This window comes from Tachysurus fulvidraco, chromosome 15, assembly GCF_022655615.1.
Source record: "Tachysurus fulvidraco isolate hzauxx_2018 chromosome 15, HZAU_PFXX_2.0, whole genome shotgun sequence".
Classification (NCBI taxonomy): Eukaryota; Metazoa; Chordata; class Actinopteri; order Siluriformes; family Bagridae; genus Tachysurus; species Tachysurus fulvidraco.
This window is the reverse complement of record NC_062532.1, coordinates 2,050,591-2,073,090: the sequence shown is the minus strand read 5'-3', so window position 1 is coordinate 2,073,090 and position 22,500 is coordinate 2,050,591. Positions and strand designations below refer to the sequence as shown.

The 22,500-nt window shown below is 41.8% G+C and overlaps 2 protein-coding genes across 3 annotated transcripts in view; both read left to right on the top strand.

Moving 5' to 3' along the window:
* The window catches only part of arhgdig (Rho GDP dissociation inhibitor (GDI) gamma), a 21,272-nt gene extending 4,462 nt beyond the window's left edge, over positions 1 to 16,810 (top strand). Inside the window, exons 1-6 of one of the 2 annotated variants that reach the window (XM_047800632.1) lie at positions 2 to 378; positions 6,232 to 6,408; positions 9,704 to 9,787; positions 12,642 to 12,718; positions 13,491 to 13,554; positions 14,507 to 16,810. In XM_047800632.1, coding sequence (XP_047656588.1) covers positions 306 to 378; positions 6,232 to 6,408; positions 9,704 to 9,787; positions 12,642 to 12,718; positions 13,491 to 13,554; positions 14,507 to 14,712 — 681 coding nt within the window. In that variant the 5' untranslated portion in view covers positions 2 to 305 and the 3' untranslated portion in view covers positions 14,713 to 16,810. Of the gene's footprint in view, position 1; positions 379 to 6,231; positions 6,409 to 9,703; positions 9,788 to 12,641; positions 12,719 to 13,490; positions 13,555 to 14,506 lie in introns of those variants that run through there. The other variant, XM_047800633.1, reaches the window with a different exon arrangement.
* Positions 16,811 to 17,311: 501 nt separating this feature from the next.
* eci1 (enoyl-CoA delta isomerase 1) overlaps positions 17,312 to 22,500 on the top strand; it is an 11,628-nt gene continuing 6,439 nt past the window's right edge. The window contains exons 1-4 of the mRNA XM_047801293.1: positions 17,312 to 17,421; positions 18,409 to 18,531; positions 19,267 to 19,394; positions 19,867 to 20,013. Coding sequence (XP_047657249.1) covers positions 17,379 to 17,421; positions 18,409 to 18,531; positions 19,267 to 19,394; positions 19,867 to 20,013 — 441 coding nt within the window. The 5' untranslated portion in view covers positions 17,312 to 17,378. The remainder of the gene's footprint in view (positions 17,422 to 18,408; positions 18,532 to 19,266; positions 19,395 to 19,866; positions 20,014 to 22,500) is intronic.

The following is a 22,500-nucleotide window of genomic DNA, read 5'->3' as shown; positions in this document are numbered from 1 at the left end:
ATCGAGTCTGCAGACGGGAATAGCGTTCTCACGTTCGCTGTTTGCTTTTCTCCGTTCTAACCAACCGAGCCGATCATTCGTGTATGCGTTTGTCCGTTCCCTTGTTCCTCCTCCTCTCTTTCCTCCTTGTTTCTCACTCTCTCCTCCACACCCAAAGCAAGGAATCTGTCCCTCACGCTCAGGTTCAGCAGCACTACACAGGGATGCTTGCTTGATCTTTTTTCTCTGGTTCCTTTCTCGATCACTTTCCTCCACTTTTCCTGCCTCTGGTTTCTGGGGAGCCTTGCGAGACGCTCGTTGGCGAGATGTTGGGTTTGGACGTTTGCGAGTTTGGTGGACAGTTTCTCGAGCTGCTCTGGTTAACAGTCTGCTACAGAGGTGAGCATCCGTTCATTTATTGGGCATGTCTACAAAGCGTTCAAAACTAAATGGTGTTTTAGTTGATGTCTGAACGTCCGCGCGTGCGTCTAGCCGAGCAGAATAAAAGTCCACCCCGTGACCCGTGGTCACACCTGGTTTCTCAGACGACCTGGTGGAAAAAAGTCTTCCACGCTTCGGTCGAAGTGACGACTTCCTCTGTTTGCTGAGACCCTTTCCTTTTCTTCTCAAAAAGTGGTTAAGGCAAGCAAAAGTGTCTTGATCGATAGTTAATTGATCTCGCAGCAGCCTGGTGACATCATCCTCATGCCTCTCGCCTGCTTCTGCTTCTCATCGCATGTTAGATCGGATCTTTGCTCTGCGGCGCTTCATCCGCTAGCTCTGTAAAGCTCTGATTCAGACTCCAGCCGTTAGATACCTCTCCCTCCCTCTTCATGCTCCATCTCTCCTCCTGGTCTCATTTTCATGCCTGCGGTGTGAAACGTATGCGTGGGAGGTAATGATGCGCAAAAAATCACTGCCTGCATGCATTAGGGTGTAAGTGACCGTGTATTCCGTGCTCTGTTATAGACAGCGAGAGACGGTGAGTGTGTATGAGGAAGAGCGCTGCAGGTGGCAGAAGGGCGATTCCCCACAAACACACCTCCCCTGTTCTTGGTGACACAAGCACTGATAGATGACTGAGCGTCAGAAGCCTGACACATGTCCAAGAGACTAAATCAATTAAACGACATGTTGTGGGAAAGCGAGCTTCTCCTCCTGATCTGACGGTGCTGTTAGATTCGATTCAACCGACTCACCTTTGATTAAATTCCTGGAGTTGGAATCCCTCACCCTAACCCTCACCCTAACCCTCACCCTAACCTCACCCTAACCTCACCCTAACCCTCACCCTAACCCTCACTCTCACTCTAACCTCACCCTAACCCTCACCCTAACCCTCACTCTAACCCTAACCCTCACCCTAACCCTCACTCTAACCCTAACCCTAATCCTCACCCTAACCCTCACCCTCACCTTAACCCTCACCCTAAATCCTAACCCTAACCCCAACCCTGACCCCAACCCCCAACCCTAGCCCTAACCCTAACCCGAACCCCAACTCTAAACCTAACCCAAAAACCTAGCCCTGACCCTAACCCTGACCCTAACCTGGAAAATCCATTTCCCACTAAAACATATCAAGTCGTTATAAAGATATTCCAAAAAATATACTCTGGTAAAGATGTCATCCAGGTTTCCTGTCTCTCTGACTGACAGCTGTAGTTCAGTGAAACTCTCCAACTCAGTCCTGAACGCTTCATTCATCCATAATGCAGCATATTAAACATTTAGATTCTGCTTTATCCAGAGACTTAGCTTAGTTCCTCTCGGCTTTACATGAAATGCACAAGGATCCGAACACGTTTCTACTTTTATTCAAATAGGATTCGATCGGGAAAACGATCGCTCCTTCTTCTCGACGGGTTCGGATCCCAAAGACGAAATCACGCTCCGGCTGTTAAATCGGCTTTTAAACACGATCCTTAGACCGCTATTGTTATGGAAGGTTTACGTTCGAAGATCGTACATAATATTACATCATAATGTCGAGAGAATTAAAAAGAGGTTTCCAAAAATTTCCGTACACATGATATCTGTCGTGTCAGTAACTTTTTTTTACGGTTTGTAAATTTGTGTTAAATAAACTTTTAGCATGAACTCCGTCCTCTGTTTCGGTTAGAAATACACACAAATTCACAGATTCTTTAAAGGAAACGTACAAAACGTATAAGAAAGAAAGTCCTCTTAGTTTAGTTCTTAGCTTCTGTAACTTTTTTTTTTGTTGTTGTACATTTTGTGCACGTTTCTAAAACACAGCCCTTTTAGGAAACCGGTGCATGAGTGTGTTAAGTATCAACGATAGAAGAAAAAAATAATCCAATACTGTCTGAGATGCGCTTCATAAAACCGACATTTCGTCCTGAACGCTTTGTGATTCTGTTTATAATGCAGATCATTTGTAAAACTGGTTCGTTTTATTCTTTAAAAAAACACAAAGGGTTGCAAACCTTTCAGACTCGTTCTTTGAAGATCACGACCCAAATATTCAAAGGGAGCCAATTACAATGCAGCACAGATCCTGAAATATATTAGCATTGCTATTTAACTTGGCAGAACCTGCATAATTTATGTTGCTTTACTTCCTCAATAATAAGCATGCTGCTATGATAACGTGTGTGTGTGTGTGTGTGTGTGTGTGTGTGTGTGTGTGAGCTCTGGAATCCATCAAACAGCTTGTACACTAACTAGCGTACCCCGATACGGTCCTGCGTTACTGTCAATGCAAACATCAAGCTCTTTTTCGCTGTGCGGAAGTGACAGTTTCTCTCTGGAAATTTGCTCAGCCTGTCGTTGGTGCTGTAATTTGTAACTGCGCACCTTGTTAGGAGCTCAGTGAAAGGGAAAAAAATGCTTTAGACTTCACTCCAAATGGTCCAATTATCCCAAGAGTTTCTTCAAGAGGATGTGAAGCGCTTTATCTCAAACAGCTCACAGCTACAGGGGATTTTAGTTCTGTGAGATTCATGTCTTTGGTTGTGTGTTTTTTTTTAAATATATGTACAGGATATTAGTTTAGCATGCATACAGTAAGTCCTTGCCCGAATGACGTGTTACACCCCTGCCCTTAAATTAATCCACATCCTTGGGGTCGAGGAAGCGACAAATGGCGACTATTCGCTTTAACGGCTCGTTATAACACCTTTCTGAACTCTGCTATCGTTTGATGGACGCTTAAATGTCAAATTGTGTGCATCATTGAGCGTGTTGATTTTGTACACCACAGTGTTGCTGAATCCTGCACTCCGATTGGTCGGAAGGTGTCGGTGAGTTTTCTCTAACAGCAGCTCTGACAGACGTGCAGCCACAAATCACACGTAGGCGTTTAAGTACAAACAAACAAAAAAACAGAGAAATAAACCACTTGTTACTTTAAACGTGCTTCTCTGATATGCTCGTTTTTCCATAACAGAGACGCAAAGGTTTACTTCTGTTCCTGTTATGAAGGTAACCGAACTACCTTCACTTCCTTTCTGAAAAAAAAAACCCAAAATGGCACCACATTCTGTGACTGAAACAGGAAACACGGGTATTTCCTCTTTCAACTTAACTATATGAACATCTCTGGTTTCTTTTAAGATTCTTTCTGACACTGAGGGACATTTTCGTGCCGGTTTTAATGTGACATGACGGGGGGGGGGGGAGGCTGAGTACGGTGACCCGTACTCAGAATTCGTTCTCTGCATTTAACCCATCCAAAGAGCACACACACAGCAGTGAACACACACACACACACACACCGTGAACACACACTCGGAGCAGTGGGCAGCCATTTATGCCGCGGCGCCTGGGGAGAAGTTGTTGGTGTTCGGTGCCTTGCTCAAGTGCACCTCAGTCGTGGCCGGCCCGAGATTCAAACCCACAACCTTCGGGTTACGAGTCAGACTCTCTAACTCATTAGGCCACGACTGCCCCCCATTTTACACTGCAGTTGTTTGTGTACTCAGGAGTTTGTAAGCTCTATCAAACCCAGCGGAAGGAAGGAAGTTGAGGTCGAGAATAAGATTCGTGTCTGCTGAAAAAAAAACCCTGTATCGATTCAGGCAGATCGTATCTTATAACGTTGGCCTTCCATTACTACAACTGGCTTTGCATTACCGAGCTCACGTTTCTTCTCTCGCTCGCTCACGTCTTACGGTAGAGATACGTTCTCATTTTAGGACACAGAGGAAAATCATACCTTGTGATGTGAAAAAAATCTTTTAATATCATTGATCTATATTTTATTATACTCAAGCACGTATAATATTATTATTATTATTATAATAAAAGTATAGCTGAGCATGTTTATTTAATGTCAGGTGTTATTTTGACATTGGATGTGGCTTTGCTGGTTGCCATGGTGATTCAGGCCTGTTCTTCATTTTTCAGTCTGGTAAAGTTTCTGTCTTCGTCATCAAGACAAATGAGTCAAAGCAAGACGAAGGAGAGTCACTTGACTTCTACTTCTTTGGTTCTCAAATTTCGTAGTGCTCATAAGGCTTTATAACACCTACTTAAAAACCCTTCAGGTCCTACATAAAGTCTTATTCCGACAGAATTCTACCGTCATATCGAATTACAATAATAGTGAATTATAACTTATATGAGGTCCAGTTTTGTTAATACAATTTAATATTTTTACACTTTCTAAGCTGTCGTATGTCATAACATCACGAGTCATATAAGGGTCATGAGGCGACATAGCAAAATGTGGTAAACTGTTGTACAAACGACATTATGACGATGTCCAGTGTCACGCAAATGGGGACGAGGTTCACTTCTGATCCTGGTTCCTCTCAAGGTTTTTCCTCACCACCGTCACCTCCGGCTTGATCATTAGGAATAAATGTTAGAGGTAAATATTTACTTAATTTTAAACTTCTTTATTTTTTTAATTCTGTTTCTATACTCCTGTAAAGCTGCTTTAAGAAAAATTGTGATTCATGTGAGAGCTACAGTCAATAATTATTTATCCATCCATCAATTCATCCCTCCACCCATTCATCCATTCATCAATCTAACCATCCATCTATCTATACACCCATCCATCCATTCATCTATTCATCTGTCCAACTATGCATCCATCCATCCATTCATCAATTCATCCATCCATCCATCAATCCATTCATCCACCCATCCATCCATCAATTCATCCATCCATCCATCAATCCATTCATCCTCCCATCCATCCATACATCCATCAATTCATCCATCCATCCATCAATCCAATCATCCATCCATCCATCCATCCATTCATCTATTCATCTGTCCAACTATGCATCTATTCATCCATTCATCACCCACATGTCTATTCAGTTATCATCCATCTAGCCATCTATCTGTCCATACATCATCATGTCCATACATCATCATGTCCATACATTATCATGTCCATAAATCATCATGTCCATACAGCATCATCCATCCATCCATCCATCCATCAATTCATCCATCCATCCATCAATCCAATCATCCATCCATCCATCCATCCATCCATTTATCCATCCATCTATTCATTATCATGTCCATACATCATCATGTCCATACAGCATCATGTCCATACGTCATCATGTCCATACATCATCATGTCCATACATCATCATGTCCATACATCATCATGTCCATACAGCATCATGTCCATACATCATCATGTCCATACATCATCATGTCCTTACATTGTTCTGACTTTTCAAACTTAAGAACACAAAACAGATGTAAGTAAAAACTTCTACTCCTGATTTAATCTAAATGGAGATCAGAGATGATGTTACATACACACCGAGTGTAAGCTGTGATGCACTCAGATTTGTGTTAATTGATATGACAAATGAACGCTGTTCAGGGCCATTACACCAGGAGCAGTTTGCTGTGTCTTCACTCCTGAGAGCAATGTAAAGTGTCATAGTGTAACATGATTAGCAGAACTGTTATAGCTGTTCCATGGAGCAGCAGAGGATTGTTCATAGTAAGTTAGCAGTATTAATAAAGCCAGAGATGATTATCTCTCCGTCGCTAAGATAAACACTGGCCATTTTTGCTTACGGATCATTTCCCAAATGCAACGAATGCTAATAAACGTCCGATGTCATTAAATATGGATAATGTGTCCCTCCTGAGAGAATTAGGACTAATGGCTCTGCATATTAAAAGCGATGACTCTGTGAATGGGGGGAGTTTTAGTGAACGTGTAGTGGTTGGAAAATTGGGCAGAAAACTCCACCGTCTCAACACATTTTTTTCTTTGTTAAATAACATATTGGTTTCCTGCAGGCATCATGGCAGATAAGGAGAGCACGATTCCTGTGACTGAGGACGATGACGAGCGTGATCTGAACTACCAGCCTCCAGCTCAGAAGAGCCTGCAGGAGATCCAGGAGCTTGATAAGGAGGATGAAAGCCTGAACAAGTACAAGCAGACTCTGCTGGGATCAGGACCTGTGGTGGCAGGTTAGTGTGAGAGCTACTGTCAATAATTATTTATCCATCCATCTACCCTTCTATTTGTCTATTTGTCAACCCTTCCATCTATCCAAACACCTCCACATCCATCCACCCCTTTATTTATTTATTTATTTGTTTGTTTGTTTGTTTGTTTGTTTCCCTATTTGTTTTATATCATTTGTGAATTAATAATTCCCATTCACCCATTAAACTATCTATCTATCTATCTATCTATCTATCTATCTATCTATCTATCTATCTATCTATCTATCTATCTATCTATCTATCTATCTAACTATCTATTTATCCATCCATCCATCCATCCAATCATCCATCCATCCATCTGTCCAACTATGCATCCATTCATCACCCACATGTCTATTCAGTTATCATCCATCTACCCTTCTATTTGTCTATTTGTCAACCCTTCCATCTATCCAAAGACCTCCACATCCATCCACCCCTTTATTTATTTATTTGTTTGTTTGTTTGCCTATTTGTTTTATATCATTTGTGTATGAATAATTCCCATTCACCCATTAAACTATCTATCTATCTATCTATCTATCTATCTATCTATCTATCTATCTATCTATCTATCTATCTATCTATCTATCTATCTATCTATCTATCTATCTATCGTATCTAACCTGCCATCTCTGATGTTGTGCATTCATTGACTCTACCTTTCGTTTTATCCGATTAACTTCCATCTGTCTTCACATCGATCTTTCAGTCATTTATCTTTTATATCCTACAATCATCCCTCCATCCCGCTATTCATCTATCTTATACTTATTATACAGTAAGTATTTCTTTTTCCATTTTTAGCTCAGATAGTCACTTAATCCTTTCCCGATGCTTTTTTTCCTTTAGTGTCTTTGGCTTTCCGTCTCTGATCACCGCTCGTTCACCGCCTACATTTATGCAGTAGACATGATGTTCTTTACAGACGAAGGCAGTACTCTGTTCTGACTGCATGTCAGATGCTGTATGTCCTCTTTAAGCGGAACAGCAAGAGTACCACTCTCCAGAGACTTCTTCTAACACACACACACACACACACACACACACAAAGAATGGCGTTCTGCTTGCTACATTGAATATCTAAAAAATAATGAGTGTGGGCACATGGAAATACTCAATTCCAATTTCTACAGGAAAATAGAGAGCCTGCTTTTGTTCATAGCCTTAAGATACAACATAAATACTTTAACTTTATCTTCTTGCTGGCATGAGAAATCCATCTCACTTGATTAATCCCCCATAATTTTTTTCCAGGCTATCAATTGCTGCACACTGTGTTTTCTCAAATGCAGCTCGTGCATCGAGGGCATTTACACAGCATCTCTACTGATTTATAAATGATTCACACGTTTATTCTTGACCAGGTTAATAACAGCACTCATTCAGTGAAATGACCCATGAGCGATGTTCATCTGTTTGATGGTTTGCCGCTCTGCTTAAAAAAGGCTCACAATAAAGACCAATCAGGCTAAATATTCGAGTGTTTCTGTTGCACTTTACCTTTCCGAATCGGTCCTTACCTCACGGCTTGAACGATCGTGTCGATTGCGGACGAAATTTTAAATATGGTGTGTGGGATTTCGATTCGATTTTTTTTAATCAGCAAAACAGACTTTAATAAAAACTGAGATCAAATCAAATGTAGGAAATGTGTGTATGTTTATGGCAGAAATGTTGTAGAGATGTTTGTGAACTAAACCTGATAAGGCTAGATCTAAGCAATTGTCCATTTTCTGGCGAGCCAGCCAGGAGTTCACATTCAAAATCAATTAGAAGGACTCCAGACAAGACTGAAACAAAATTCAAATTCACTTTGAGAGAAACGAATACAGAATCACAGAATAATCGTGGCTTTAATCTTGCCCATGGCCAGGGGAAGGCTTAATTTATATACTCTCTGAGTATATTATGTGGCAGAGAAGCCAATTGGGGAACAACAGGCATCTCACCAATAATCCCAGTACTTGCTTAATGCTTTTAAGGCTTAACGCCAAGCTTTAAAAACTGAATGAAAAATTGATGACATAAATGTCGTCATGTTCCCGAAGTGAGGAAGAAAAACACTGAATGTGACACTGAATAATTCTAAAGAGTCTAACAGAAATACACAGGAATATTTTTATGATTGTTCACTTTAAAATAATAAAAAAATAATCAAAGCATATTTTCCCCTTTAGTGAGCCAGCCAGGAATAGACATTTAAAATGAACGGGAAGAATCCAAAGTATCCAGAGTTTTCAGCCTGTAAAGAGACCGAGAATATGAAAAACTGTAGCCGTGGCCTCAGTATATTATTATATCCAACATATATATCCAACTTAGTTTGCTCTCATTCATTCCTCGGAAGAGAGACAACTCTATAAATTCACCAGCGCTTTTTTCAATGTCTAATAATTTGTCACTTGATTTTTCTAGGAGTAATATATGGACTGTGACAGAGCAGTAATTCGTCACGGTCGGCCAATGCCGTGCGTACGGACACGTCTGTGGCTGGTTCTGAGTATCTTTCATATCAATAATTCAGCATTAGCGTGAGCGCAGACATTCATTATGAGAGGTTTAAAACTCCTGGAGGTTATATTAGCTAAACCGTACTGCGGGTCCCTGAAGAAAGAATAGAAATAATTTGACAGCTGGAAAGTAAGTGGTGCAAAGTTCCCATTTAAAGTGACACGCCGACTCCGGATTTACAGGTGGTTTGAAATTTACAAATGCTAAAATAAAATAATTATGCAAATCGAATCGTGAGAGTTATACAGTATATGATGCGTTTGCATCGTTCTCAGTGATGATTGTATCTCTTTCCAAAACATTTTAATAAATCAGTTCCCTTTTTTTTTTTTTCCTATGCTCTAAACACACACAATTTGAAGCTTATCTCATCTGCCAGAACACTGTGATGAATGTACAGTATGGACGAGTTTAGGGAACTCCCACTGCAGCAAAAGCACACCGACTGAGCCGGATGCTGTGTGTTACAGACCTATTCCTGCTCGATCTGAGATGGATCTGTGATTTCTGAGAACATTGAAATCCATTGAATCCACAGGAGTTTTCCTACTGAACTCTTTACCTGTATCTGTAGTGTACTGTATGTAACCTTTGGACTGGTTTCCTGAAGTCATTAGTCAAATCGTTCGAATACGACTAATGTGTGAAGTAACCTGAACTACTTTTTTTTTATTAAAAGGGTTTCCTTTAATTAATGTCATGTTAAAAATCAGTGGCATAAGAATGATTGGTTATCAGACATAATCTTCTCTTTCCATCACAGATCCCAATGTCCCTAATGTTCAGGTGACGAGACTGACGCTGATGTGTGATCAAGCTCCTGGACCCATCACTATGGATTTGAAAGGTAAACACACCTGTAATGAACACCCCATGAGTCGGTATCACATATTAATTACAATTCAAGCTAAAATAATCTGATGAAATCCAAATCCAATAACACAACATACACACACACACACACACACACACACACACACACAGTTCTGCTCTGCACACAGGCCCTACATGTGTCCTATTGACTGAAACAGTGCATTATAATGAGCGCTCTGGAGGAATGATGTCATTGCTCAGGAGACCAATCCCATTCTTGCAAGCCAAGCTGTGGGTGGAGTCATTCACCACAAATCAATCACACATCTCTGTGGGCTGCTTTGTATCTGAGGTGTAGCAGGGGGCAGATGAATGACTGCTGATGTCCTTCAGATTTAGTTTTTGGCTCCCCGAAGGGAGTCCTCGGCAGGTGAAAGGTCACCCGGTTGCTAGGCAGTCGTGTTCGGGAAAAGACGAGCACTATAGCGGCAGAAAGAATCATGAGGGGATTTCAGATTCTAGCTGTGTGCGAAAACAAGAAGTGAATGGTGCAAGGCTCATGCCGGAAACACACTAACACTCATCTGACTTCCTCTTCAGATTACCAGTCATCGTTACACCAGAGAGGAAGCTCGTAACCTTACCTTCTGCGTACAGGCATCAGATTGCAGATATCGAATCATATATGATTTTATTGCTTGTCAATTTGCCCATGAATAGATCTGTAGACACACGTTAGCACGAGGTGACAATATAATTATATAGTATTTATATAATATTATATTTCTGTATCAAATGCTTTCAATGGTGATAAATAAGACATAGCAGTGATATCACAGATTAGAGGTCTTCTCGGGTCTAAGGAAATGTAACCCGACCCGAAGTGACCCGAATCACTTTTTACCCGAACCCAACCCGAAACAAACCCGAAAAAATTATACCCGAGTCCGACCCGACGGCAATTTTTTTAACCCGACTGGACCCGAATGTTGAGTAACTCTACACTAACGTAACCGCTACAGAGTGGATTCAAAATTGATTGACAGGTCTGTTTCAACGTAAATTAGCTTACCGCCAACCGCACGTCGCCGGCCACGTGTCGCAAGCGGTCTTGGCAAACAGACGAGAGGTTGGAAAAGGACTCGAGTCGATGCACACACACGAGATACAGTAGTTTGTTCGGTAAAAACACATTCATTTTAAATTACCCGAGACCCGATGCCATTATTATTAGAATACCGACCTGTGTCCGAGGAACACGTGAAACTTTTAGACCCGAAGCCGCTCGGGTCTCGGGTCGGACCCCGGGTTTTCGGATCTAAGTGGACCCGTGAAGACCTCTATCACAGATTGACTGCCGCTATTAGCTATCACGCTAACTTTTACCGTGTTAAGGAAAGCTGCAGTATTTATAACATTAAAGGTGCTTTTTTTTACTGATGATATTTTCATGAAATTTCTCATCACGTTATGGCAACTGCAGTAAAATAAAAACTATGTGTCAAAACCTAGACTTTAGATAAATTACCTGCGGATAGATGGATACGTGTCTGGATAACGTCTAACCTCTTTCCTCTGAGTCAAGTACACTTCAGAGGCTTGGATTATAATGTGATTTAGGACAATATGGATTGTACTAATAATATTGTTGGTGCTGCTTTCTAAAAGCAGCGTCTGAGAACCGATGTTGTGAAGCGAGCGCCGATAGTCGCTCGGCTGCTTGTCACGCACTAAACCGTCCGTGTGGGATTTCCGTCTCTAGAAGACAGACTACATTAGTAAGCCGTGATCCGGTTCAGTCAGACACACCGAGAGTGTTGCTCTAAGTGACAGCCGATGAAGGGGGCAGCCAGTGGAATGGAAAACAACCGCAGGCGTTCTGACGGATGTGGCTGGGCCGATAGTGTGTCTCAGGTGTGTGTAGCTGTGTGTGTGTAGCTGAGTGTGTAGACGACACCGCAGGCCTCACAGACCCTCACGCTGTGATATGACCTCGGCTCGGCTGATATACGGATTACAGCAGCTGGAAGCGTGTCCTTATCTTGCGGCCCTTAATTGAATCCGTGGAGCGGGTCCGCGTCTGAACACCTGAATATTTTACGAGAACGAGGGCAGGAAAATCCACTGTGAAGACGTTCAGCGCTCCAGGAGTATCGCTTTTGCAACTCAAATATGAGGACTCCTGAGGACAAAGCTGGCAACACTGCATTTCAATCCTGGTTTATACTTAAATCCCCACTTTTCACACATCAACTGAGTCCCCACATTTCAAGTGTCCCCACATTCCACAAGAGTCCCTGCTTTTCATGTCCTCACCTCGAAGTCATTTATTACGATGTTTTAATGCAGGTCAGCCTATAAAGCGTATGTCTTAGACGTCCTTATGTCACCCGACTCAGCTGTTGACAACAAAATTGAAGAACGCAGGCTTTATGTAACGCAGGTTCATGTATGTCCGTCATCGTTAAGGCTTTATGAACGTGTCATGTAGCCCTATGAACACTCCACTTATGTACAATGTTACCTCGTTTTTTTTTCTCTTTAATAACATTACCAGATCGTCTTCCATGATATCCCAATGGTTTCGCTTGCAATCTCTTTATCATTCCTTTGCCTCTATTTTCCAGTCCATCTCAGCTCACACAGAATCCATTATAAAGCACTTAGGGGAAAATTTGTGTGATAAATTGATAACAGCAGTCGCTCTGTTGGAAGGAGGCTTTTTACCATGAACCCGAATGAACCCTGAGACGCACTCGCAAAGTCAAAAGCTAGCGTTTATTATAAAGCTATCGATCTCTGATCTCTGTTCTCTTCAGCTTAGGTTACTACAGATGGAGCTCGAGTGATAGCACTTATGATCTTTTTCATTTTTTTTATTTATTTAGGGGACCTTGATGCTTTAAAGAAACAGAACTTCACCATGAAGGAGGGCGTGGATTACAGAGTGAAGATCCACTTTAAGGTAAAACGAGAAGGACGAAAAAAACATGACTGAGTCTATACAATTAACATCATCGTGATATTCTGTGCACGTTATGGCTGACAGAGCAACATAAATATTTCAGAAAAAAAAGTTCTTCTAAAAGTATTTCGTCTAAATGGTCCTTTGACATCACTCATTTGAGATGCTCGACATCTTTTTGAGATATTCAAGTGTACTCCTGGTATATGAGCCTTGTTTTCTAGAATAGAATCGTTTATTTATATGATCAATTTCAATCCTGAGCAAGAATAATATATACACTAGTGCCTAGATTAATAATTTAAAGCAGGTATAATAAAAAAAAATCTGGCAACCTTTGGGTTACCAGCACAGGAACAAACAGGAAGAAATCCTTTTCTTAAATGTTTATATCTGTGAACAAAAGCAACACCAGTTTTACAAAGGAGGTTTTTTATTACCTGTTGTTCAGCCTAGTCAAAGACTGAGCCTGAATAATATCTACACTAAACTCTATCAGTCCAAGCTCATTTCACATCTCGGTTTGATGCAGCCACTGAACTTGGCAACCAAGTGGAGCATTAGGATAACTGTAATCGCCCTCTGGTGGCTGTTCTGTGTTACTACATGGCTACACAAGGCTCTTATAAATTAAATACACACCCAATACAAAAAATACAGCACAACACAACAGTACAGTACAATGCAGCAGTGTTTGATTGGTATAATCCTTTCACCACAAATAGCAGCATAAAATAAACCACATAAATGACTCTGTGTTTCATTTAATCAGGTCAACAAGGAGATTGTGTCTGGGCTGAAATATGTGCATTTGACCTACAGGAAAGGAATTCGAGGTAAGAGCATGAACATGGATTTCTGCAACAATCTTGAATCCGAGACGTCGTTGTAACGAAAGAGATAAAATTGTACAACACAAATATAACTACTTAAACTTTATATATGTCAAGGCCTCTCTAAACCGTCCATGCTCTAAACACATTAGTTGTTATATTTATTGTACATAGTGAAATTTGGTAAATATTCTTGAATATTAGGTGCATACCTGTTACTTGCAAAAAACAACAACAAACAAACAAACAAAAAAAAAAAACAGATTCTGTGAACATGCAAATAGCAAATACCCCCAAGCCTCCCTGCCCTGCCCCTTTCCTTTTTCCTAGTAACCTGCAGTTATAACAGGTTTTAATACAAATGCATTTTTGGGTCTTAGATTATCACTGACGTTCCATTAAAAAAAACACACCCTCAGGACCATTCAAGAGCGCTTTAAATTGTATATATATTCCCATCACAAACCACACCCACTCAGAGGTGCTCCATTATCCTTATATGGCTTGAGGACACGCCCATTTTCCCATCACAAACCACACCCACTCAGAGGTGCACCATTATCCTTATATGGCTTTGAGGACACGCCCCTTTTCCCCATCACAAACCACACCCACTCAGAGGTGCTCCATTATCCTTATATGGCTTTGAGGACACGCCCATTTCCCCAACACAAACCACACCCACTCAGAGGTGCTCTAAATTCCATATATGGACTTAAAGACTGACTGCATTCATAATCCAATGCATGCCCATGTTCTAATGTTGGGCTCATATTAGGACTCACAATGCCCACACAACCACACACACACACACACACACACACACACAGGTGAGTTAAGTTCCATATATAGATTCCAAGCAACACCAGTTCCTGTAAAAGTAAAGACATGCCCATATGTCTATACAGACCTTTACTATTACAGACCATCCACTTTAATAATTCTTTCCTTACAGTGGATAAAGCCGTGTATATGGTGGGCAGCTACGGGCCTCGGGTAGAGGAGCACGAGTTCCTCACTCCTGTGGAGGAGGCTCCAAAGGGCATGATGGTCCGAGGGACTTACCACATCAAGTCCTACTTCACGGATGACGACAAGACAGACCATTTGTCCTGGGAGTGGAACCTGCAAATCAAGAAGGATTGGGACAGCACCGAGTAAACGGGCTGCGTCCCAAACACACCTGTGCCAAGTGCACATGGCCTAGTGCATGTAGGAAAGGTGCACGGAGAATGGGGTTTGGATCAGGGTTGGGTTCAAAAACGGCCGAGAGTCAAATCGATGCAAACATACAGTACTTCAAAGGGATGTTAATGAAATACAACACAACACAAAGCAAGACATTAGGGGAGACTCATATGCTAAAGAACATGCTGTATAAACGACAGAGATCAATTTCTTGTGCCCGTACGTACGCTCAGGTTAGTCTGTGTCTCTTTGAACTGTAAAATGTGTGTAATTATGATGTCTGTAATTCTTGCGATGCATTAAAAAAAAGAGTTCCTGCTGGAGCTCGAGAGCAGAACCGTGCATGCCTCAGTGTGAAGATTGTTCAAGTGGCTAGAATTGTGTTCTGACGCTGTAATCAGACGTTCATGAGAAACCTGCCTGGTTCCATCTTGCGTTCCAATACTAGTTCTAACACGCCCCCTTGGTGACTTCCCCGACGTGCGGTTTAAAAACAGAATGCCCCTTGGTCTTCAAGCACAATGAAAATGAATCATATTTAATCAAATATCTGTTCTGGGTGGTTAAAATATTCGGGAGCAGAAAGAGTCCACGTATACACAGAACCGTTTATTCCTGAATATTGTAAATGTTGTTGACGTAAATGTAGATACAAGTCATGTATACTGTATATATGAGTAATCTGAGGATGATATATGGATTAATACTCTTCACTCATCTCCTTTTTTTATTAATATTATCAGACATGAGATTTTTTGTAAAACATCACTTATGTCCAGGAAGTTTTTCTTTCCAGTATATTCGAGACTAGATTTATACTCAGGGCGTGTATTTAAATCTGTAAAATTCTGCAGAAGATAGACAAGAACGCAAAAGTAATGAATACGAATATAATTTTTTAAAATGCAGTTTTATTTCGATTCAAAATTCCTTCCATGTGTAAACAGTACACACACACACACACACACACACACACACACACACACACACACACACACACACACACACACACACACACACACACTTCTTTGTGAACCTTTTGCACTATAGCAAAACTCCATATATGGTCATATATCAGGTTCCATGAGAAACATCAGATATTATATTTTTGAAATATTATATATAGTCTCTGGCTCTTGTTTCTATTTATAACCAGCTTCATCCTAAATTTTTTTCCATCCCATCACATCTTTCTGGGTAAATTTCACTCCTAACCCCACACCGATGTCTCTTCAAGAGTTGAGAGTTGATGGGACAAAGTATTAAATGACAAGGAGGTCACCAATGGCACATTAGAATCAATATTGGAACGCAACCCGATGACTTCAGATGAAGTAACGTGTGCTAAATGTCACGTGACAGAGTTTTACCAGGTTGTGTGCAATTAATTAAGGCTTTAATTAAACCCACACAAACTCATTCGATAAAATTCAATGCTTTCGTGTGCTTTCTTTGCTTTTAAAGGGTCAAGGAGCTTCTTATAATTCTTCACCTTTATAATAGTGGAAAAAAAATATCCCATTTTTCGTTAAAGTGATCACGTACCTCTGTGTGGCCTCTTCATGTCATATATTAAATTCACAATAAATATAAATGGTCACATGTTCCAAGAAATATGACATGCAAAATCAACCACGTGACTCCTGAGGATGGCAATTTAAAAGATAAATTTTAAAGAATATACTGTGTAATCATAGGATTCACTCTTTTTTTTTTGTAAATGTGTCCACAGTCAGAAAGTAAATATGTCTTGAATTAAAAAAACTTCTTCTCATTATTATTATTATTACCCCACATGCTTTTCTAAAATGGCTGTAATTACTTCACTATTTTCATAACTAGATGTAATCCTGAGTATCTGTAAACGGCATGTTCATTTTGTATGCAACTTTAAAACCTTTTCATTCTCATCTGTAGAAATATTGAAAGCAGGGATTAAGTGTTGATATGAGTCTGGTCTTTGGCTTGTGATTTCGTGGCTAAAAGATCAATGTTTAAAATTTACTGTACATCTTTTCATGCATCTTGCATTTTTACAATAAAGTCAAACAATAAAGCTTGGTTTCATCCATGCGTGTTGTATTTTTATTGCAGTATGGAAAGTGAAAATATTTGGAGAGCCTTTATAACAGGATTAAAGAAAGAAAGAAACATATCATAATTTATAGTCAACAACAACAACAACAACAATACTACTACCAATAATAAAATAATAATAGTTTCTTATATTTTTATAATTTTTATTTATAATAGTAATAATAATAATAATAATAATAAAAATAATAATTATTATTATTATTATGGTTATGTTTATAATAATAAAACAACAACAACAATAATACCAAAAACAACAACAACAACAACAACAACAATAACAACAACAACAACAACAATAATAATAATAATAATAATAATAATAATAATAATAATAATAATAATAATAATAATATAACTATTTACAATCCGAATTTATTTGAGACAGAACCAGATACTGCAACGACTACATTCCCGCCCCTCTATATGATTGGTTAGCATAACAACTGACGTTTTTGTATCCAATCGTATTAATCCGTAAACGTGGTCACGCCCACTTTGTACACGTTAAAACGCTCAGATTTGAGGGTTTGTTATTAAAGAAAATGGCTGCCGTGTTGAGGCGAGGAGTCAAGTTCATCTCCTTCGGTACTGGTTGTTTTTGCAGCGTTGGATGTAGCTTGTGTATGTTTTAGTGTCTGTTTGCTAACATTTAATACGGCTTGTTTAAAGTGAAGAAGCAGAAATGTTCCGTAGTGTTTGCAGATTATGGGGCAAAGGTCTCGAGACTGTTAGCATGCAAGCTAATGCTCTACAGTTTATATAATATATGTATATTTACACACTGTCACACAATGTAATGACATGAATTCATAAACATTTTATTATTCTGATAGATAGATACCTGCTAACGGTGCAGGAAATGTGTATTTACTTCCCCAATGTCACTTTAAAGATTGTGGCTCAGTCCCAAATTCCTGTCATTAGTCACCTAGTGCACTACATGTAAGGTGTAGGGGTTATGGGTGTAGGGGTGTATAGTGTAGGGGTTGTGGGTGTAGGGGTGTATAGTGTAGGGGTTGTGGGTGTAGCATGTAAGGGTTATGGGTGTAGGGGTGTATAGTGTAGGGGTTGTGGGTGTAGCATGTAAGGGTTATGGGTGTAGGGTGTAAGGGTTATGGTTGTAGGGGTGTATAGTGTAGGGGTTATGGGTGTTCGGGTTATTGATGCAGAGTGTAAGGGTTATGGGTGTAGGGGTGTAAGGGTTATGGGTGTAGGGGTGTATAGTGTAGGGGTTATGGGTGTTCGGGTTATTGATGCAGAGTGTAAGGGTTATGGGTGTAGGGGTGTAAGGGTTATGGGTGTAGGGGTGTATAGTGTAGGGGTTATGGGTGTAGCGTGTAAGGCTTATGGGTGTAGGGGTGTATGGTGTAGATGTTATGGGGTTAAGGGTGTAGGGGTGTAGGGGTTATGGGTGTGTGGTGTAGGGGTTATGGGTGTAGGGTGTAGGGGTTATGGGTTTACACCCAATTGAGCACTAGTGCTGAAATAAAGCCATGTTAATTTCAAATCCTTGTCAGAAGCAGTACGTCTATGTTCATTTAAACATTATTCCCTTTTTCCTGAAATTCTCAGGATCTTCTCAGCTGTTATCTGGAAGCTGTAAACATGGCAGAACCTCCACTTTGTCTATCTTCAGCTCCAGCAATAGAAATTCATCTTCATCCAAAGTGAAAGTGGACCTGGACAGCAGCACTGGTACAAAAGCTTGCCCAGGGTTGTAGTTACAGTGTCCACAGAGAGGATCGAGTGTGAGGAGTAAAGTTATATAACACTTATGTTGTGTGGGGTAAAAAAAAAACAATCGTTAAAATAATTTAAAAGTAATAATATAAAGATGGCAAAGGATGTTTATATGGTAATGTGAAGGAAAAAAATAGATATAAATCTGTATAATGTAGAATTTATATAATTAATCAATACTGGAGGATTCACATCACAACCTGTGTAAACAATTATTTTGTAAAGATAAAGATGTGAATATTTTAAAGTAAGTCAGACTGAATATAAATTTCTGCAGAATTTAAAAAAAAAAAAAAAAAGTTTGTACTCGTGTTTGCATGCCGATCGCTTGAAAAATAAAAAGTGCATTACCGCATGCTCATTTGCATATAGCGACGCCCACAAAACTCCATAAAAGGTAACGTGCCCAGACAGCTGGGAGCATGAAATGAGTGGTCAGGGTGAAGACTGACAGAAAAAATCTGTGCTTATAGAAATATTTATTAATTATAAGTAAGCGTTAAATCTTTCATCAGCTGAGGTGTTTATGAGCTCTTGTTTGATTAGAGCTCTGCTAAACGCTGTTAGCATAAACCTTTTTTTTTTTTTTTTTTTAAATTGTACAATTTTCATGAATGATAGATAAAGCCCAAAGAATGTGAATGTGTCTGTTTGCATGTTAGGATTAATATATTGGTGTGTTCTGTACAGGGATTGCTGTGGTGAAGTTCCAAAACCCACCAGTGAACAGCATGAGTCTGGACTTTCTGACCGAATTCTCCATCATTTTAGAGAAACTGGAGCTGGACAAGAGCTGCAGAGGAGTGATCCTCACCTCAGTACGTCACTACACACACCATTAAAGTAAAGCCCTGATGATGAGCAACTTAAATATAGGGAGATTTTTTTTTTTTTTTTTTCATTTTGAATTAAGAATCGTCTAGATGACCAGACAACAGGATCATTAAAAATGTACAGATGTTTTACCTACGAACTAACAAAATAAATAAATAAAAAAGATCATATTTAGTCATTATAAATACGTTCGATTCACTTGTTTGAATGTGGAACTTGTTCACTGGTTTCTTTATCGTGTTTAATTATGAGACCGTCCAGAGTCAATTCCAGTAATGAGTTAGAAGTATGTAGTGTAGTTTATTTAGATTTTGAGTTACATGAGCGGAATCACCTTTTTCTTTAGCCTTATTTAAAAAAAAAAAACAACCAAAAAAAAAGGAATAAAGAAACAGGGAAAAGCAACGTAGCTTTGTGAGTTTTGCAAAAACAGTAAAGCAGCCTGTCTCTGTTTAGGCTCAGCCGAAGATTTTCTCCGCAGGCCTGAGCATCTTAGAAATGTACGGTAAGAATCCGGAGCACTACGCCGAGTTCTGGAAGTCTGTGCAGGACATGTGGCTCAAACTGTACAGCTACAGTAAGATCCTCATCGCCGGCATCAACGTGAGTCAACTCACATTCTCACTCAGAGCTCACTGACATTAGGATGAGTGAGTGAATGTGTGTGTGAGAGTGAGAGAATGTGTGTATGTATCTGAGTCTGAGTGAGTGAATGTGTGTGAGTGAATGTGTGTGAGTGAATGTGTGTGTGTGTGTGTGTGTGAGAGTGAATGTTTGTGTGTGTGTGTGTGTGTGAGAGTGAATGTTTGTGTGTGTGTGTGTGTGTGTGTGAGAGTGAATGTTTGTGTGTGTGTGTGTGTGTGTGAGAGTGAATGTGTGTGTGTGTGTGTGTGTGTGTGAGAGTGAATGTGTGTGTGTGTGTGTGTGAGAGTGAATGTGTGTGTGTGTGTGTGTGAGAGTGAATGTGTGTGTGTGTGTGTGTGAGAGTGAATGTGTGTGTGTGTGTGTGTGAGAGTGAATGTGTGGTGTGTGTGTGTGCGCGTGCCTGTGTGTGTGTGTGGAGTGCATGTGTGCCTGTGTGTGAAGTGATGTGTGTGTGCTGTCGTGCGCCTGTGAATGTGTGTGTGGGTGAGCGTGACTGTGTGTGTGTGTGGTGGTGCGCAGTAGCCTGTGTGTGTGTGTGTGCGCGTGCCATGTGGTGTGTGTGTGTGCTCGTGCCGAGTGAATGTGTTGTGCGCTTGCCTGTGTGTGTCGAGGGCCTGTGTTGTGTGCCGTGCCTGTGTGTGTGCGCGAGTGCCTGTGTGTGTGTGCTGCTGTGAGCCGGAGTGTGTGTGTGTGTGTGTGTGTGAGAGTGCTGTGTGTGTGTGTGTGTGGAGTGCTGTGTGTGTGTGTGTGGCGTGTAGTGTGTGTGGTGTGGGTGAGTGTGTGTGTGTGTGTGTGTGTGGAGTGTGTGTGTGAGAGTGTGTGTGTGTGGAGCGTGCGAGTGTGTGTGTGTGAGAGTGAGTGTGGGTGTGTGTGTGTGTGTGTGGGTGTGTGTGTGTGTGAGTGAGTGTGTGTGTGTGTGGTGTGAGAGTGCGTGTGTGTGTGGTGTGGGTGCTGTGTGTGTGTGGTGTGTGTGTGTGAGCGTGCGTGTGTGTGTGTGCGTGAGTGAGTGGGGGGGTGTGTGGGTGTGTGTGAGTGTGTGTGTGTGCGAGAGCGTGTGTGTGTGGGTGTGGTGTGGTGTGTGTGTGTGTGTGAGCGTGAGTGTGTGTGCGTGTGTGTGAGTGCGTGTGTGTGTGTGTGAGCGTGCGTGCGTGTGTGTGTGGTGTGAGCGTGTGTGTGTGTGTGGTGTGTGTGGAGTGCGTGGTGGTGTGTGAGGTGTGTGTGTGTGTGAGAGTGCGTGTGTGTGTGTGTGTGCGTGTGCGTGTGTGTGAGTGGTGTGTGTGTGAGAGTGAGTGGTGTGTGTGTGAGAGTGAGTGGTGTGTGTGTGAGAGTGCGTGTGTGTGTGTGTGGTGTGTGCGTGCGTGTGTGTGTGTGGTGAGGTGGTGTGGTGTGTGTGTGAGTGAGTGTGTGTGTGTGTGGGCGTGAGTGTGTGTGTGTGTGTGGGTGCGTGTGGTGTGGTGTGTGTGTGTGGGCGTGCGTGTGTGTGTGTGTGTGTGAGCGGTGAGTGTGTGTGTGTGAGCGTGGTGTGGTGTGTGTGCGTGTGTGTGGAGTGCGTGTGTGTGTGTGTGTGGGCGCGTGCGTGTGTGTGTGTGTGAGTGTGTGTGTGTGTGAGCGTGAGTGTGTGTGTGTGTGTGGCGCGTGTGTGTGTGGTGTGGTGTGTGTGTGTGCGCGTGCGTGTGTGTGTGGTGTGTGTGTGTGCGCGTGCGTGTGTGTGTGTGTGGCGAGCGTGCGTGGTGTGTGTGTGTGAGGCGTGTGTGTGTGTGTGTGTGTGAGCGAGCGTGTGTGTGTGTGTGTGGAGGTGCGTGTGTGTGTGTGTGTGCGGTGTGTGTGTGTGTGCGAGGTGTTGTGTGTGTGTGGGCGCGTGTGAGTGTGTGTGTGTGCGCGTGCGTGTGTGTGTGTGTGTGAGCGTGAGTGTGTGTGTGTGTGTGGTGCGCGTGAGTGTGTGTGTGTGTGTGTGGCGTGCTGTGTGTGTGTGTGTGAGCGTGCGTGTGTGTGTGTGTGGTGTGAGCGCGTGCGTGTGTGTGTGTGTGTGGGAGCGTGTGTGTGTGTGTGGGTGTGTGTGTGTGGGTGGGTGTGTGTGTGTGTGGGTGCGTGCGTGTGTGTGTGGGAGCGTGCGTGTGTGTGTGTGGGAGCGTGCGTGTGTGTGTGTGTGTGGTGAGCGTGCGTGTGTGTGTGTGTGAGCGCGTGCGTGTGTGTGTGTGGGAGCGTGCGTGTGTGTGTGTGTGTGGGCGTGCGTGTGTGTGTGTGTGCGCGTGGGTGTGTGTGTGTGTGTGCGGGCGAGTGTGTGTGTGTGTGTGTGGGAGTGCGAGTGTGTGTGTGTGTGTGAGGGAGTGCGTGTGTGTGTGGGTGTGTGTGCGCGTGCGCGCGTGTGTGTGTGTGGAGGTGTGTGTGTGTGCGTGCGTGTGTGTGTGTGGTGTGTGAGTGTGTGTGTGGCGTGCGTGTGTGTGT